The sequence below is a fragment of the Heloderma suspectum genome, chromosome 1 (assembly GCF_057233095.1).
Source record: "Heloderma suspectum isolate Gila_16-S chromosome 1, 16-S_ref, whole genome shotgun sequence".
Taxonomy (NCBI): domain Eukaryota; kingdom Metazoa; phylum Chordata; class Lepidosauria; order Squamata; family Helodermatidae; genus Heloderma; species Heloderma suspectum.
Genome location: NC_139458.1, coordinates 339719669 through 339738227, shown reverse-complemented (window position 1 = coordinate 339738227; position 18559 = coordinate 339719669). Strand labels below are relative to the sequence as shown.

Genomic DNA, 18559 nt, shown 5'->3' with positions numbered 1-18559 from the left:
GACTTAACGACTGAACAACAACATGAAGAAGCCCGAACTGTACACAGTATTCCAAATGTGGTTGCACCATACATTTGTGTCAGCATTATGATTTTGGCAGTTTTTTGTTCAATTCCTTTCCTAATGATCCCCTATATGTAATTTGCCTTTCCACAGCACCTGCACAAATAGATGAACATTTTCATTTCATATGGAGCAATGCACCATAACCCAAGATCCCTGTCTTGGTCAGTCACCAGCAGTTCAGACTCCATCAAAGTATATGTGAACTTGGGATACGCTTTACACTTGCTTACATTGAACCAGTTTTGCCATTTTAATGGCTTATCTCTGTCTCTCTGCCTATTTGGGTCATGGCCGTCCTACCAGGAATACCAAAAAAAGCAGCCACTTGAACAAAACATGGTATTTTGCACATGAGATGGGACAACCATGACAGTTTGTTCATGTCGGCGCTCTAATGCTTTAGGCCAGAGATGGGTAAGCTGTGGCTCTCCAGATGTTGTTGGACTGTAATTTCCATCATCCCCAACCACTCACCATGCTGGCTGGGGCTGATGGGAATCAGAGTCCAACAAAATCTGGAGGACAGCAAGTTTCCTACCCTTGCTTTAGGTACTTTTCTTGCAGCCTAGCTCATTTCTGGCATTGCAACTGAGCTGAGAGAAAACTGGCAGGGATAACAGAGAACTGTAAGGTGGGAAAGAGGGAGGGTCCCTTCACTCAAGCAGTCATTTTAATGTAAAAATTAGACCCCCACCTCCACTTTCTATGTGACTGTGGGAGGCATATTAACAAACATGTTGTTAGCTACACCTTCATGTCTAGCTTGGCCTTTAGATAGTCACATGGATGATATTAAATCAGTTCTAGGGTTGCCAGCTGATTAGAAAAACAAAGAACAAAACAGACTGAGTAATTTTTCTTTTGTTTTAGGGCCAGTTGCCGGAAAGACCAGGAAGACGCCCATAGTAAGTTTTTTTTCCCATTTAGCTGTAATTTAGGGCACAGTCCTATGCATGTTTATGCAGAAAAAGTCCTACAACTCCCAGCATTCCCAAGCCAGGACAGCATTCCCCAGCCAGGACACTTGCAAATTCCTGTACTGGGTTGGCATGCCTTTTTTGGAAGTGTTTCGTTTTCTGTAAAGCAATGTTATCAGGAGCAGCCTTTCTGGATGGCAACCACTTACCATCTCTAACATAAAAGTTTGAACTAAACGCTGGGAGTTGTTGGGCTTTTTTCCTGTCTAAACATGCATAGGATTGCGTCTTTAGAGACCACTTTTGCACTGGGCTCTACCTGCCCTCCCCAAAACGTGCTAGGCTCAGTGCCCCTGCCTCCGTCACGAGATTTGTTCTGGGTTCTGCCCCAAACATCAGAACGCTTGCTTTCCCTCAGTTCTTTATGGAGCGGTATTCTGCGGTGGAAACTGCAGGCCCGGATTGCGCGGGCCCAAAGCGGAGCAGGCGGTGGCCAAGGGGGGTCACGGAAACGGTTAACACCCCGCTACGCGACACCCCCACGCGCGTACTTTTGACGTAGCCTCCGACTTTCGAGTAGCGTCTGCAGCAACCCGCTCATTGCGCGCACCCCGCGCTCTTTTTGTCAAGCTGCAACGAGCAGGGACTCTCCGGCTGAAAGTCCGCAGCTCTCTCGCCAGCCCGCCCACCTCTGCCGGGGTGGGGCTCTGGCCGAGGGAGCTGTTCCCTATTGCGGCGGAAGGGAGGGAGGGAGGGAGGCCGGCGCTGGCTTCTCCCCGCCTCGCGCGGCCCCTCGCCCCTTGTTGTTGTTCTGGCTGCGCTCAGGGCTCCGGCTCGGCTCGGAGACGATGGGGCGCGCGGGGGCCTCGGCCGGAGTCGTCGTCCTGCTCGCTCTCCTCAGCGGCCCTGGCGCGTTGGGAGCGCCACCGGAAGGTAGGGGCATGGGGAAGGAGGCAGCGAAGCCAGACCGCGCGAGGGGCCGGCGGCGCTGGGCCGGCGCGTTGTAGTCAGGAGCTCGTTGGGCGGCGCCGGCGGGCGCGCAGCTGCCGGGAATTGCTTGCACGAGGAGGCCTCGATCGCTTGGATCTGGCCTCTGAGTGGGCGCGCATGCGGCCGCTTGAGCTGATCCTCCGTTTGTTCCCCGTTCCGCCCCCCTACCCCTTCCCCCCCTCCCCTTATTGCAGGAGAGGGTGAAGCAGACAACGTGAACACCGTTACTTGGGAGAAGCGGGTGGGCTTGTCTCCTGGAGCAGGTTAAATCTGATTTAGGGCGCAGTCCTGTGCTTGTTTAGACAGAAAAAAAGACTACAACTCGCAGCATTCCCCAGCCAGCTAGGCGGAGAGTTGTAGAGCACATCTACAACACATGTGGAGGGCGCCAGATTGGGGAAGGCTGGATTAAATGGTTATTAACAACAACAAGAACACGCGCTTCCCCTCACCCTGCTTCCTTTCTTTGTTTTTCATGGCATTGTTTCCTCGTGCTTAGAAGAGCTAATTTACCCAATGGCTTGATTGGTTCAGTGCTTATCGGCTTCTTTGCTCGCTTCTCTAGGCAGTGATGTACAGAAGGTGATTATTACCTCCATTCCTCTCTCCATGCTGCCCTTTCTTGAGTTTTCATCCAAGATGCACATGATGAACACATTCTGTGCATTAGTGAATTCGGATGAGTTGTCCCCCCCGCGTTCAGTGGTGACAATGAACTCCGCTCTGATTTTGATGGGATGGAGAAACAACTCTGGGGCATAATTTATCTGTGTCTGATTAATTTGGGTGTATGTGCCCCAGTGTCACCCATCCAGTGTCTTCTTGTCACCTCCCAACTCCATTCTGGGGTTTGACATGAGTCAGAGTTCAGCAGAATCTGATCTGGATGATTGTCAAAGGTCAACTCTGAACATATCAAAGAAACAATAGGGAGTACTTCTGAACACGGGCTGAGTTGATTTCCCTGTCCAATGAGGGGAGTAAGTTCCTATGTATCAGAAAGTATGTGCTTCTGGGTCAGTGGGCTTGGAGTCACTTTATTACAAGTTAATAAGTATCTAATTGGGTTTCAGTATTTGTAAAGCTACATGATTTAGGGAAAATTTGGTTTTTTCTTTCTTCCTTTATCATATCATAGGGAAATTTTCTTAGTGCTTATTCACACAAGGAAGTTGATAAGAATTAACACTGCCTGGCTACGTGCAGGATTACTGCAGTTGTTTATTATGTCATAATAAATATGCTTTATTGCACTGTTGTTTGCCCAACAGCACTTCTTGGATTCTTGTTGCTATAGATCAGATGTTCTTCAAACTGTGTCAATTTTTAGTAACTTCAATAACTTAAAGCGCAATCCTGTGCGTGTTTGGACAGAAAAAAACCTTACAACTCCTAGCATTACCCAGCCAGCATGGCTTTCTGGAGAATGCTGCGATTTGTAGGACTTTTTTTCTGTCTAAACATGCATAGAATTGCACCCTTAATTACAAGATCTGAATGGGAAATGTAGAGCTGCAGAGAAATATTCTGTGGTATACCCCCAGTTCCTGGAGATTAATGATGGTGAGGGCCAAAAGATCTGGCCTGTGAACTGTATGCATTCTAGAGCACTTCTCAGAATCATCTGCAATGAGCAGGGGTTCTGGGATTGATATTGCAGGGGTTCTTTGGAACCGTTGCATATCAGGAGAGGCCATGCACATTCTGAACCAGTGCCTGGATGCAATTACAGCTTCCATGAGGGCTAATAAACTGAAGCTGATGCCTGATAAGACAGAGACACTATGGTTGGGTGGTTCCCAGGTATGGGAATTGAGCTGTTTGCCTGTTCCAGATGGGGTTGAAATCCCGTTGAAGAAGCAGGTACATAGTTTGGGGGTGCTCCTGGATCCATCTTTGTCACTGGAGGCCCAGGTGAGTTCAGTGGCTTGGACCACCAATTATCAAATTCTGTTGGTGCACCAACTACGTTCGCTCCTGAATAAGGACAGCCTAGCCACCATGGTCCATGCACTGGTATCCTCATGATTAGACTACTGTAGGGCTACCCCTGTACCTGGTTCAGAAGCTACAGCTAGTGCAGAATGCAGCAGCTAGGGTGTTCAGTGGGACACCCAACTGTGTTCACATAACACTTGTGTTAAAAGAACTGCACTGGTTGCCTATTAGCTACGGATCCATGTTCAGGGTTATGTTGCTGACATATAAAAACGTAAACAACCTGGTACGAGGATACTTAGCAGACCGCTTTCCTCTGTATATATCCAGATCTTCTGAAGAGGCCTTGCTGGTCATTTCACAACCAACGGAATGTCACCATGTAATAGGTGGGCCTTGTTAGTGGTGGCACCCACCCTCTGGAAGACCCTCCCCCATGCAATTTGGGAGGCAGAAAATGTGGTATGTTTCAAACATCTCCTGAAAATGCACTTGTTCACTCAAGCCTTTTCTAGCTTTTAAGAAATTGCAATTAATGATAAGGACATAAGAAGAGTGATGCCGGATCAGACCAAGGGTCCACCTAGTCCAGCATTCTGTTCACACAGTGGCCAACCACCAACAAGCAGGACATGAGTGCAACAGCATCCTCCCACCTATGTTCCCCAGCAACTGGTGTATGTAGGCTCACTGCCTCTGGTTCTGGAGGTAGCACATAGCCATCAAGACTAGTAGCCATTGATAGCCTTTTCCTCCAGGAATTTGTCTAACCCCCTTTTAAAGTCATCCAAATTGGTGGCCATGACTATATCCTGTGGTAGCAAATTCCATCATTTAACTATGTGCTGCGTGAGAAGTACTTTTATCTGTCCTGAATCTCCCCCCAATCCGCTTCATGGGATAACCCTGGGTTCTACTATTATGAGAAAGGGAGAGAAATTTCTCCCTATCCATATTCTCCACACCATGCATAATTTTGTACACTTCTATCATGTCTCCCCTTACCTTCCTTTTTTCCAAGCTAAACAATCCCAGCTGTTGTAACTTTCTCTCATAGGTGAGATGCTCCAGCCCCTTGATCATTCTAGTTGCCCTTTTCTCCACTTTTTCCAGCCCTACAATATCTTTTTTTTTGGTGTGACCACAACTGTACACAGTATTCCAAGTGTGGTTGCACCCTTATAGATTTGTATAAAGGCAATATGATATTGGCAGTTTTATTCTCAATTCCTTTTCTAATTATACCTAACATGAAGTTTGCCTTTTTTACAGCAGCCGCACACTGGGTTGACATCTTGATTGAGCTGTCCACTGCAGCCCCAAGATCTCTCTCTTGATTGGTCACCGCTAGCTCAGATCCCATCAGGTTATATTTGAAGTTGGGATTTTTTGTCCCAACATGCATCACTTTATACTTGCTTACACTGATACGCATTTGCCATTTAGATGCCCATTCTCCCAATTTGGAGAAATCCTTTTGGACCTCTTCACAATCCCTTTTTTTTAACCATCCTAAATAATTTGGTGTCATGGGCAAACTTGCCCACTTCATGACTCACTCCTAATTCCAGATCATTTATGAACAGGTTGAAAAGCATTGATCCTAATACAGATCCCTGTGGGACCCGCTATTTACTTCCCTCCATTTATTCCTACTCTCTGCTTTCTGTTCTTTAACCAGTTACTGATCCATAAGAGGACCTGTCCTCTTATTTCATGACTGCTAAGTTTGCTCAGGAGTCTTTGGTGAGGGACTCTGTCAAAAGTCTTTTGGAAGTCCAAGTAAATAATGTCTACTGGATCAGGTATATATGGTATATAAAGTATCTTTTTTGGTGTCATGTGTTTTAGATGGTAAGTCTGCTGGCAGGAGCTGTCTTGTTTGTTACTGATGTTATGTAAGTTGCTCTGGGAGACTTTTCAGCTGAAGAGTGGGGTAAAAATGCTTTAAACAAATATGCCCTTTAGGGCATAACTACTCTTGTGAGGAAAACATTTGGCGGGAAGGCATGTTAGAAATATTTTAAATATAATTTCAGTAAAACTTCCATGTGCTAAAAAGAGTGTTGAAAGTGTTTCTTGAAATCAGAAATTTGGAGAGCAATCTGAAGCTCTTGGGGAGAGCAGCTAAAGGGGCCACTGGATACTGTGAGCCTCCCTCAGTCAAAGAGGCGGGTTTGTGGTTGGAGCCCTCCCTGGTGCAGTGGTGTAAAGATGGTGTTGTTGACCTGCCATCAGTTCACTGCACGTGGAGGGGCCAGGAACATGGTATTCTAGGGGCATGTCAGGAGAGGCCCTGGATCCAAACACAGGATCCAAAGTCACATTGTTTCCTGCAATATGCCCTCAAATGGACTGACAAAGTATGCCAGCCCTGGAGCTGGTGTACTTAATTCCCTCCAATTGTGGTCAATGGCAGGGAAAATGTTGAAAGGGGAAGAAGCTGTGGCAGCTGTCCCACAACGTCCAGCAGGGCTCGGGGGATATGGCGGTGGCTACATCACATATCGCCACCACCCAGGAATGTAGGATTGCTCTACCTAAGTATTAGTTAAGAATCTCTGATATTAATAACAGTAGTGCTACCTGTATATGGTGCCTTTTCTAATTGTTCAGAGCAGTTTGTGTGTGTGTGTGCACACTAACATGTGCACACATGTTCAGATAGCAGCATCCAACCCTTGCCCATGGAACAGGAAAGGCCAGCAGGGAGCAGGGTTAATGGTTTGGCCCTACATAGTCAAGGCTGTTCAGGTGCCTTTGCCCCACTGCTGCCAAACAATCCCCACCCCACCCCCATCTCAAAATAGGTGCTGGGGAGGTAGTGAGAATGACTGCACATCTGCTGGAATGTTCCCCACCCGCTAATGCAGCTTCAAAGTTGGGAGGAAGGCTGTCCACTTGCCATGGCAAGCCTGCCTGTAAAGTAAGCTGGTTTAATCATTATTTTATAGGAAGAGTGCTGGCATCTATCTATATAAAATGTCTTACTTTGATTTGACCAATAAGTTTCCAGCCTTGGAGAAGAGGCCTTAAGTCAGGGGTCCCCACCCTTTGTAGGCCTTTTGGAATTTTGAAAAAGTGCCCTGGCACCACCATAAATTGGCTGATGGGGGGAGGCAAAAAAAATGCCAGAACCCCCCTTTTCTCTGTGTGTGTGTGTGTGCGCGCGCGTGTGTGCATGCACGCACGCACATGAATATGCACCCTCTGTGAGTGCTTCTCATGGCCCCTCTTTGTCTTTCTCCCCATTCCCCCCCCCCATTCCCAGGCAAGTGAATGGAGCCATTTCTCCATTCATTTACATGGGGCGAGGGCAAGCCCCAAAGGTCCTTGGTGGGGGTTGAACTTCAGCCCCCTCCAGCCATTTTTTGATAGGACATCTCCCCCTCCCACCACCACCATCACATATAAGTGAATGGAGAAATAGTTTTGCTTGCAGGTGCAGTGGTGGTTTTTGGCTGCTGTATTGGAGATCCCAGCCTTAAGTGACGTGTGCAGTTAGCCAAGACAATGAAAATTAATACATATTGCTCAGTGTGAATTAAGCACACTATGAGATCAGCTGGCCCTGAAGTACTCTCAAGTACATGAAGTGAGCATACACTACTTTTTGCCACAGTACTTCCCAGTTCTAAAGATGTATTATCAGCATCAACACCAGTTGATTATTTCTAGTAAGATTTCCACACAGCCTCTTTATATGAAGACACAGGAAATATACCTGGAAGAGGCACTTGAGATTCAACTTGGAATTCTAATTACATATTTTCTATAACATAAGCATGTTAGAAAGCACCAGTTTATTTTTAGTAGTGATATGTTATCCTGGGAAGGTTGTGTTCAATTGACAGGGCATGTCTGCTGGAAACAGTATGGACAGTCATTCTCCCACTCACCCTTTAGAGGATAATGTCCTATGATTCAGATATTCTTATGTTGGAAATTTCATAGAGAAAATACAAAAACAATTGAATCCTAAAACGATTACTTGCATTTGACCAAGATCATTCTGTATACCCATAGAGAACTGCTTGTGGTGCTTTTGTATCTGTGAAAATTTGCATAGCTAAAGTTTGAACGGCCTCTAATACACTTCCAAGAAACTGGTTTACTAAATGCTAGGAACTTCTAGCTATGCAAAAGTTAATATTCCATTTGGGAAGGATATGGTCTGCATGGTAAACAGCATTGGTTTGATCCCTGTTTCATGATATATGTTGTAAAAGGTGTTTGTAATTGAGCATATATGTAAACAAAGATTTATATTGTTATATACAAAACTCAATTTAAAAAGCATTAAAAAAGAAGTGGTATTTTCTTATCTGACCATACTGGTAAGTGTAATATTTTTCTGTGCCTTGTGCCTGGCCTTGTTCGTTAGTTTGTTCTCATTTTCTTTTGTTAAGTTTTATTTTCTCATTTTTCTTTCTGTCTTGTTTGCCTACATATATATACAAAAATAAAATATATGGGTTGGATCCAGACATGGCCTTCCATGAACAGAAGGAACTCTGATCCAGTGGAGGCTCCCACTGCATAAAGGTTGGTGGAGCTGATTCTCACAGCCTCCCACTGTGCCCCCCAAAAAGCTGTTCTGGAAGGTCAGGACTCTCTGGAGCAGTGTGAGAGATTTCACTGTGGGCTGTAGGAGGAAACAGGAATTGGTGAAAATTTCCTGTCCTTCCTCCAGCGAAGTATCCCATGAATAGAACTCCACCCATGGGAAATCTGGATTGCGGCTTTTTAAAACTTTTAGCTTTGCTGTTTTAAATCTGTATTTTAAACTCCTGCACTGCCACTAGGTTTTATTGTGGTTGCATTATTGTGGTTTTAATGTTCTATATATTTTATAGTTTTATTGTGTGCTGTTTGGTTTTAATTTTTGTGAACCGCCCAGAGAGCTTCGGCTATTGGGCGGTATAGAAATGAAATAAATAAATAAATAAATAAATTAAAAATTAAAAAAAAGAACCATAAGGGCAGTGTCTTTGAAACATGCAAATAAATAGCTGTAAATAAATCTTGCTCAGATTAACCAATAACATTTTGCTTAGAAGTGATCCTGTGCAGCCTTTCTGCCTAAGGTAATGCTCTCTAATTGCAAGGCAAGGAGTGTTGTGCAAACAGAGATGGGCAGCAAGTTGTTCAAGTCATTTCAGTCGTTTAATGAAATCTGACATTCTGTACAGCTATGCAGAAAGTGACTAAAATAAAACAAAGAAAGATGCAAGGTATGCATTTGGAACTTAAATTGTCACAATGTTATTGCATAATATGAGTAAAAGCGTAACTTGTAGATGCCAGCCTAAGAGGAAGTCCTGAGTTTCTTTTACAATCATAGACAGTTACTCTGGGTCGCCTAGCCAGTTTGCACAGATAACAGCAACCTCCCCCACCTCACCCCATGCCAAATGTCCCATCCATTCTCTCTTGGGTATATCAAATCATCCTGCTACGATCTCCTATTCATGAGCAACCCCATACCTGAGATGGTGCTACTCCATTCAGGTTGCCTGGGTTGTAGTCCCAAAGGGATATTCTACTCTAGAGTCCTTTCCTAATAATTCAGCTTTCATTAAAACAATAAACATAGCTAAGTCTGTAGTCTGTTTACTTGTGGTGATATGAGGTGAGACATGGAGACGGTATTCTCCTTATTGCTCACTAAGAACAAATATTACTCCTGCCTTTCAGTGTTCTGGCCAATGAGTGGAAAGGCACTGATAAGCACTAGACCAGGGGTACACAACACACAGGTCGCATACACCTACCTCTACCCATCCTCTGTTGCACCACCCAAAATAATCTGTTTGTCTCCAAATTTCAGTAGGAAACCACTACAGAAGCTTAAAAATTTAGTTGAAAACAAGTTAAATTTGTCCTTTTTAAGCTTCTGTAGTGGGGGAGGGCGGAGTGTTGCCACCTCTGCGCCATCAAATTTTGGTGGCACAGCGGTGGCAGGAGTGCAGCCTACAGTGGGGTCCATGGGGTGAAAATTGCCCCCCAGACCTGCCGAAGTTGCCCACCCCTGCACCCTTATTCTTACATTATTCCTTCTGTTTCCAAAGTTCAGAAGTGAGTGTGCATCCTTATGCAGGCAAAACAGAACACACACAAGAGAAAGGTAACAGCAAAAGTAGAAATATACATACGTATATATATTTTAAAAATCCTAAAGAGTGGGGAATCGAAAACAGCCCAATGAGGGCTGAGCATGCTCAGTGGCCATGGAACGCTAGCTGACTGTCACAGGGAGGGAGGAATGTTAAACTGGGTGAGAGGGAGAATGGAATGGCAAATCCTAGAGAAGGGCATGGCTGGACATTTTGTTGAAGGTCCCGTGGGTTTTTATTAATATTTAATATGATTGAATAGCTTTAAACATATTAGGATGCCCATATTTACGTTATGTCTGTTTTGCAATGATTTCATGTCCCCACGCCACAAAGGCTTTGGCTGTGGCCTGCAGTACATGCTGTTCCCTGTTTCTTTATTAGTGGGATCCATCTGAGTATTGCCTTCTTTAAGTGTAATTTGAAAATTAAAAAATTATCAAACTCCGCCACTACAGTCAAATTCTAAATAACTAATCAGACCCTCAGTTTGCAGCTTGCCTGGGGTGAATAGCAATTGCCCCAGGTCAGGCATCCCAATGACAATTTGTACCTGCCCCTTGTTCTGCTGCCGCCTTAGGAGATTACGACCTTCATATTACTGCTATTACTGCTATTACAGTTAATGTGGCATATGCTTCATGGACTTGAGAAAGGGAGAGAGTGTGTGCCAGCTCCAGTAATACTGCTGCATCTCTCTAGCTGAGAGAACGTAGTTTGACAGTACAGTGGGCCCACTCAGGTTTTCTGCGTTCTATTGCCAGAAGGTGGAGAGAGTTAAAAGGAAAGCAATCGTAGTGCTACCTGTTGCTTTTCTAGCTGGTGGAATGTAGTGCTGTGACAGTGACCATGTATCCCTTAGTGATAAAACCATGAGACAAGGAGAATGGCTTGTAACCATTGAACCTGTACGTATGTGCAAATCTGAGTTATTTTATTTAACTATCTTTATACTGTCCATATCATGGCGAGCACCCATTGACTGTTGCTGTCAGTTAACTGGTTTGACAATCAGAGGGTTTACTGAAAGAAAAGCTAGAATGCTAAAATCCTAAGCAACCAATAAGGTGATTAAAAGAGGAAGTTCCTTCCTAGTTCCAGCCAAGGATAGCCTATAAATGCCTGTAGTAGTCCAGAACCTAGCTGCTTCTTGAGCACCTCTCCTGTACTTAAGCAACCTTTTCTGTCTTCCTCCCCCTTCTCCAAGCAGGAAATTCAATAAATCTACTACAACTGCACCACCTTACTGTGGCAAGAAATCATTTGTGAACCCCGTAGGACTGTCACATATTTCCAACCTAAAATTTTATTAGATCTTAACCTAACCCCATAATCCTAGATAAAGAACAATAGATAACCTGATTAAACAAATGACAATCGAACATGATGCTTTTTCAACATTTATTTATTCACAACTGATTCATCATTCAATATCCATGTGTGAAAAAGTATGTGAACCGTTAGATTCGGAACCTGGCGGCACCCCCTTGAGCAGCAATGACTTCAAGTAAGCATTTCCTGTAACTGTTGGTCAGTCTCTCACATTGGTTTTGTGGAATTTTGGCCCATCCCTCCTTACAGAGCTGCTTCAACTTCATGACGTTTGAGGACTTCCTTGCACGAACAGCTTGCTTCAAGTCCTGCCACAGCATTTTGATGGGGTTTAGGTCTGGACTTTGACTAGGTCATTCTAAAACATAGAATTTCTTCTTCCACAGCCATTTTTTGGAGATCTGCTTGTATGTTTACGATCATTGTCTTCTTGCATGACCCACTTTCGGTTCAGCTTCAGCTCATGGACTGTCAGGATTCCTTTTGCCCCCCCTTTACTACTAATGCCCACACACACACACACAGACAAGAGGCTTCAGCCTACAGCTTTTAATCCATTACTTCACAGGGTCATACAGATGCAAATTCTCAGTGACTCTCAGTCTGCAAGGAAATGCCTTCGGGGGTTCAAAAGGTAGCTACAAAAGTTGCCTGCCCGTTTGAAGAGGGAGGCGGTCTCACTAGCCTAACTTACTTTTCACGCAAGGCCAGTTGGGTAGACCGTCTTAAGTCCTGCCCCAGCCATCTCTCTGTTTGGCCTGCGCCTGGCATGTATTAATTCAGATTCCCCAAACCCCGCCTCCCCTTGTTCACTGTCTCTCACAGGTGGGGGTTAAGAGGGACCCTCCTCCCTCACCAGCTGAACCTTTGAAACCAGAGGAGCCTGCCTAGTCATGTCTAGAACAGTCTAGGAAATACCTCCCCCATGTCTAGCAGTTCTCCTTCAGAATCTGAATTCACATCCCACTCCCTGCGCTCATAAACACCCCTGACATGGACAGATGGCCTGACATTCTCCTGTAGAATCTTCTGATACACTGCAGAATTCATGGTTGTGTCAATGACAGCAAGCTGTCCAGGTCCTGAAGCAGCAAAGCAGGCCCACCACCTTGCTTGACATTTGGGATGACGTTCTTCTGTTTCACCAAACATAACATTTCTTTTTGATGTCCCAAAGTTCTACCTTTGACTCGTCTGTCCAGAGAACATTGTTCCAGAAGTCTTGGGGATCGTCTATGAGATCTTTAGTGAACTTCAGGTGGGCGGCAATGTTCTTTTTAGAGAGCAGTGGTTTCCTCCTGGCTATCTTCCTATGAACACCATTCTTGTTAGTCTTTTTCTGATCGTTGAGTCTTGAACATTCACATTAGCCAAGACAAGAGTGGCCTGCAGATCCTTGGATGTTACCCTAGACTTTTGACTTTCTAGATGATGCTCCAGTTCGTTCTTGGAGAGATTTTGGTAGGACAACTGCTGGGTAGAGTGACTGTGGTCTTGAGTCTTCTCCATTTGTAGAGTGTCTGTCTGTCAGTGGATTGGTGGAGCCCCATATCCTTATAAATGGTTTGTAGACTTTCTAGACTGATGAGCAGCAATAACTGATTTTCAGAGGTCCTCCGAGATGTCTTTTGATCATGGAATGGCATGCTTCCATACAACCGTATGATGAAGACCAAACTCACAAAGTTTCTGATCCTTTTATATCACAAACTCACCCCTGAAGATCTATCTAATTAAACAGCTGATTCTAATTATTCCCTTTAATTGAGCTTTTGTAACCAGGGGTTAACTTACTTTTGCACATACCCTGACTGTACTCATTCTCTGCCTAATTTATACATTGTTTTATTTCACAAGACACTGAGTTGGTTAATATAAACCCTATTGGATATTTAGAAAAGGACTGCTTTTGATTCACAAAGCTATCAGGTACAACTATGGAATTTCCATAATTATCATTAGGGTTCACAAATTATTTCTCACCACTGTAAGTCTAGCTATGCTAGAATAGAGGTCCTGAAATGAACTAGAAGTCCATTTCCGGGCCCGATTCAAAGTGCTGGTGTTAACATTTAAAGCCCTTAACAGCTTGGGGCCAGGTTACCTGAAGGATCGCCTCCTCCCATATGTGCCTGCCCGGACCTTAAGATCATCATCAGTGGCCCTTCTCCGTGAGCCCCTGCCAAAGGAAGTGAGGCGGGTGGCTACTAGGAGGAGGGCTTTTTCTGTTGTGGCACCCCGGCTCTGGAATGAGCTCCCTAGTGAGGTTCGCCTGGCGCCTACATTGTACTCTATTCGGCGCCAGGTGAAGACCTTTTTATTTTCCCAGGCATTTTAGCATTTTAGCTTTCTAAATTTTTATCTTTGCTGTTTTAAATCTGTATTTTAAACTCCTATACTGCTGCTAGGTTTTATTGTGGTTGTATTGTTATATAGTGGTTTTAATGTTCTATATATTTTAAATTGTTTTATTGTGTGTTGTTTGGTTTTAATTTTTGTGAACCGCCCAGAGAGCTTCGGCTATTGGGCGGTATAGAAATGAGATAGATAGATAGATAGATAGATAGATAGATAGATAGATAGATAGATAATTCCTCCAGTTAGTGTGTGGTGCCAAGACATGGGTGTATTCCAACATGTTGACTTGCAGAACACTTGTCTGAGACCTGTTATTTGTTCCCCAAGGTAAATGTGGTGCTCTTCTGAGGAAGAATACTAAATGTACCCTTTTTGAAACTCGTGTTCACACTGTACTAGCTTCTTATTGGTTGAAGCTTTATCATCTGATTGGCTCTCACCTACCTAAAATATTTTGAAGAAGAGTTGCAAATTCTGACAAGAGACTTCAGCAAATTCCACTAGAACTATTCTCTTAGCTTTTTAATGTTGAGAGCCTATTCTCCCTTCTTAATAGAGCAAAACAGCTGTTCAAAGAAAAATGCATCTTTGTTCCAAGTGTTGGGACTTGTATCTTGTCATAAATATGACTTATTTGCAGTGGATCCCAATATAAAAGCATCCATTTGGATTGGGGAAATATTACAGCCCTTACGGCCTCCTTTTTAAGGAAATCGTGTACAACTTTGTCTGCTGCCTGTTTGGATCTAGATGTGTACTCTGTCAGGTAACAACCTGCTTATTACACTGAGGGTGGCAAAATTTGCTTTTGCAGCAAAGAAAATTCAAGCCAGGAAAGATAATGGAGTATCACGTGCTTCTGATCACCTTGTTTGATATTCTTTTATCTCACTTTTTGGCTTGAAGGAACAACCAAAGCAGCTAAATTTTATCAAGTAGGTTTTCTCCACTTGCAAATCAACTTTTTTTTAAAAAAAATGTGAACATTAAACATGTTAGTGAATGGAAATCAATGCAAGTTGTGTTTCTAAGTCCTTTATATATTTACAAGGTCATAGTTTTGATGCCTGATTCTTGTAAACATTAGCAGGGGTAGTAACAATATTGTGGAAGTGAGTTGGATTAGAAAAACACAGTGGCCTGAATTAGCAAAATGAAGAAGACTGAGGAAATTATTATTTATTGCTTATAAAGTACCTAAAATTTTCTAAATGCTGTGCAGACATTAAAAGATAACAAAGCCCTGCATGCAATCCTTACCATAGCCCAGTGTGTAGTAGAAAAACTAGAAGATTGAAACTGCTTCTACGCTTCTTGTAACTTCTTGTTTTGGTATGTGCAATTCTCCTTTTTCAAAAACTACACAAACAAGATGGGCTACAGTTACTTATGGAGAAGTGGGAGTGTGTTGTCATAGCTGTCCTTTTGTAAAGTTTGCTTGGGTTAAGAGGGAAAGGTTTGCAGTGAGGTACAGAAAGTATTGTGGAGAGGAACTGGAAAGCAAATGTGGATATATAGAAGATTATATAGAGAATGTAAATGTAGGGAAATGGGAGAGAGGAGAAGAACAAGGAGAATATAATTGAAATTGTAAAAAGATTAATGAGACTGTATAGAAGAAAATGATAGGAAAATGAAAGACTTTACCTTAGAAAATCCTCACAATTTAATTTCAATAGGTAAGTCACTTGTTCAGGACAGTGAACTATTTTGAGGCAAGTAGCTTGCCAACCTGGTGCTGTCTATGCCACCTAGGTTCAGGTAGGGTGGTAAGATTTGGGGGGGCTGTTGTTATCTGCAAACTGCAGTAAATATATTTGTTATCATTCTCAGATAAAATATTGTCTTCTGCCTCATTAGACATGTATCCTAAAATGTTTAAAATTCTAGATGCAGGATAGTGCGTCAGGCCACCTTTGCTTCCATCTTTTTGATATAAGGTCTAAATAAACCTTACATCCTTATGTGCAACTCTCCTCCCTCTAATTTTGAAGTGTAAATATGGCACATTTTTGGGTGTACATGCACAGTATTATATTATATTGTGGTTTTAAGCTTTCATATTTTAAATTGTTTTATGCAGTACTCTGTGGTTTTAATTTTTGTGAACCACCCAGAGAGCTTTGGCTATTGGGTGGTATAGAAATGAAACAAACAAACAAACAAATACATTGCATTTAGATGTGACATATAACGTGGAGGCTTCAGGAGCAGGCAGAATACAATTCTACAGTGTAACATTCATACATATGCCTGTACCCCTCTACCCCACCCAACTTACTTGTGCGCACATGTATAGAAACAGACAGACATCTTGTTCGCTGTTTAAAACTTCATTTAATTCTGTTGCATCAAAAGCATTAATGATTTTGTCTTCGTAGTGCCTCAACCAATGAAAGTTACCATAGAATCATATAATTTCAACACCTCTGTATGCTGGGATTATCCAAACATACCCTCAAAGCCTCTGTTTATTGTGGAAGTCTTGTGCTATGGGTAAGGAAGTCTTGATTTTGAACTCTGTGTCTTGTTTTAAATTTTTGCTCACTGAGTGTTAATTGTTACCTTATAATGAATCAGCAGGATAACAAACAAAAACTTTCTTTCAATTTTGTCCTCATCTGTTTTCAGTATTAACTTTGAATATTTTCTTTATAATTTTAGCAAAACTAATTACACAGAAGTTGATAGCTGTGTGAACATATCACAACGCTATTGTGACCTCACCTATAAGATTGAGCAATGTAGCTTTTTTTGGGTGAGAGTTAAAGCTCGTTCTGGACTACATGAATCTAAATATGGAGAGTCTAGTGAAAGTTTTTCTCTAAACAGAAATGGTAAGTTGCTACTGAAATGTAAGCTTTTAAATGTTGAATATTTGCCACTTCTTAGGAGTATTATAATACTTCTACTTTAGAGTTTATGATGTGTGGTTTAATGTGGTGATAATTGGTTAATAACATCAAATATAGCAGTTATTTTTGTGTAATCAGAGATAAGTTATAACATGACCTTGTTAATGTTCCTTTAATAGCTTATGGGGATCACTTTAAAGTTTCCATAGTGAATGAATTTATTTACTTGTTTAAAAGATTTATAAGCTGCCTTTTACGATAAACCCTCCCAAGGCGATGTAAAACAAAATTCAAAACCACAAAACAATAATAAGAATAAAAGATCAGAATTAACAGTTAAAACAGATACCATCATATACACAACAGTACCAAATAAAGACCTAATGATGGGGCCTGGCAGATGTAATGAGGTCCACAAGCAGGAGTCACTGCTGAGAAGGCCCTATCCACCATGCCCACCAGCCTAATTGTTTTTATGGGCAAACACACCACTAGGGCCTTCAATTTTGATCTGCACTGTCAATGCTGAATGTCCTCATGTATTGTCTCGTTTCTATGTTACCATTTAATCAATTCTGTAGCATTTTACAACATAAAAGAACCTACCCTGTACAGTTATTATTCTTGCAATACAACAGTCCTGTAAGCTAGATTAGGTGGGTGAGAGACGGGGGTTGGTGGCATGTTCAAGGCAACCCAGTGAGCTTCATGGAAGAGCAGGTATTTTTAGCCTCGGTCCTTCCATGTCAAAACTTACAGCTCTGCCTGTTGCATCACAGGCTGATCTGTACATACAGAAGAATGAGGTAATAAAATCTTGAGATGTTAAGAGTCAATTATACCACTTCAGACTGCAGGTAAGGGATAATGTGTTTGGATGTCCTGTTTTTGAAAAATCTTCCTGTAGGTGGGGGAAAACAATAACAAACCCTAGCAAGTCCGGGAGAAAGGGAATGCCCTGGGTTGTGCATGTCTTCTACTTGTAAGGTGTGTTAAAGGTTGAGGGGCACTGATCAGTATGATTCCACGCCTGCTGCTTGAAGTGGCACAGTCTGTTATACTACTCATTCCACAGCATGTGTAGACAATGCCATCCTGGCAATAGTCTAATCTCCTTGTCTGAAAACAATTTGGCTAATGGTAGCCACTTCCTTAGGCAGCCTGACAAGACCTTTGCTCCTTTTAAAATACCTTCTATGTTCTGTCTGCTTCAGAGACTGCTCATATCCCATTGGAAGAGGTGCCTGCCAGGTAAGAAGCGGTGCCTTGTGGGTGACCTTTGGTCTGACCAGTGTTATTCCCTGAAATCACTTGGGAAATGGTGCTGGCCAGGCCAAAACCAGTATGTGAGAAAGTTGGCTGCTGCATCTTACCTGCCAGGCTCCCCTAGAGTTATCTGTAAACACTTCTTCTGTTCCAGTGTGAGAGGCATTTTGGAGGCAAGAGGCGGCACCTCACATGGTCCTTTAGGCCTGGCTAATTCTCTTTTCCTGTGAGGGAGAGTTGCATGTGGCTGCTTCCTTGCTGTGTGCCTGAAGCGCAGGTACAGGATGCTTGGGCAGCATACCAGGGACTTCCTAGTTAGGCTAGGCAGCCTTAGCAGGGCTGCAGTGTTGGTGGCAGCTCTCTTCATCCCCAGTCTTACACAGAAGATGTATTCAGTTGATATCTCCAGGGAAACTACCATTTAAGAAGGAGTGGTCAAAGCAGATTTTAACACTTTGAATAGGGACACTTAAGTTGAGATGTGAGAAGTCTGATATCGCTAAAGCCATGGGTAGGGCAGGTATATATCTGAAAATAAATTTGATGGAAATGTAATGTGGAAATACTACTACAGTCTTTTTTTTAATTTTTAAAATAAATGTATGGGTTGCCTTTTGGCTCAAATAGGGCCTCCAAGGTGACTTACAATTACAACTTAAAACAATTTACGAACAGTTTTAAAACTTTAACAACATCACCAAACAGCAGAATTAAGAGCCGG

At 42.9% G+C, this 18559-nt stretch overlaps 1 protein-coding gene across 3 annotated transcripts in view; it reads left to right on the top strand.

Moving 5' to 3' along the window:
- The window catches only part of IFNGR1 (interferon gamma receptor 1), a 49534-nt gene that overhangs the window by 16585 nt on the left and 14390 nt on the right, over window positions 1-18559 (top strand). The window contains exons 1-4 of one of the 3 annotated variants that reach the window (XM_084827659.1): window positions 1716-1916; window positions 2473-2555; window positions 16099-16213; window positions 16382-16554. In XM_084827659.1, the coding sequence (XP_084683785.1) occupies window positions 16110-16213; window positions 16382-16554 (277 nt within the window). In that variant the 5' untranslated portion in view covers window positions 1716-1916; window positions 2473-2555; window positions 16099-16109. Of the gene's footprint in view, window positions 1-936; window positions 972-1715; window positions 1917-2472; window positions 2556-16098; window positions 16214-16381; window positions 16555-18559 lie in introns of those variants that run through there. The other 2 variants (XM_084827658.1, XM_084827657.1) reach the window with 2 other exon arrangements.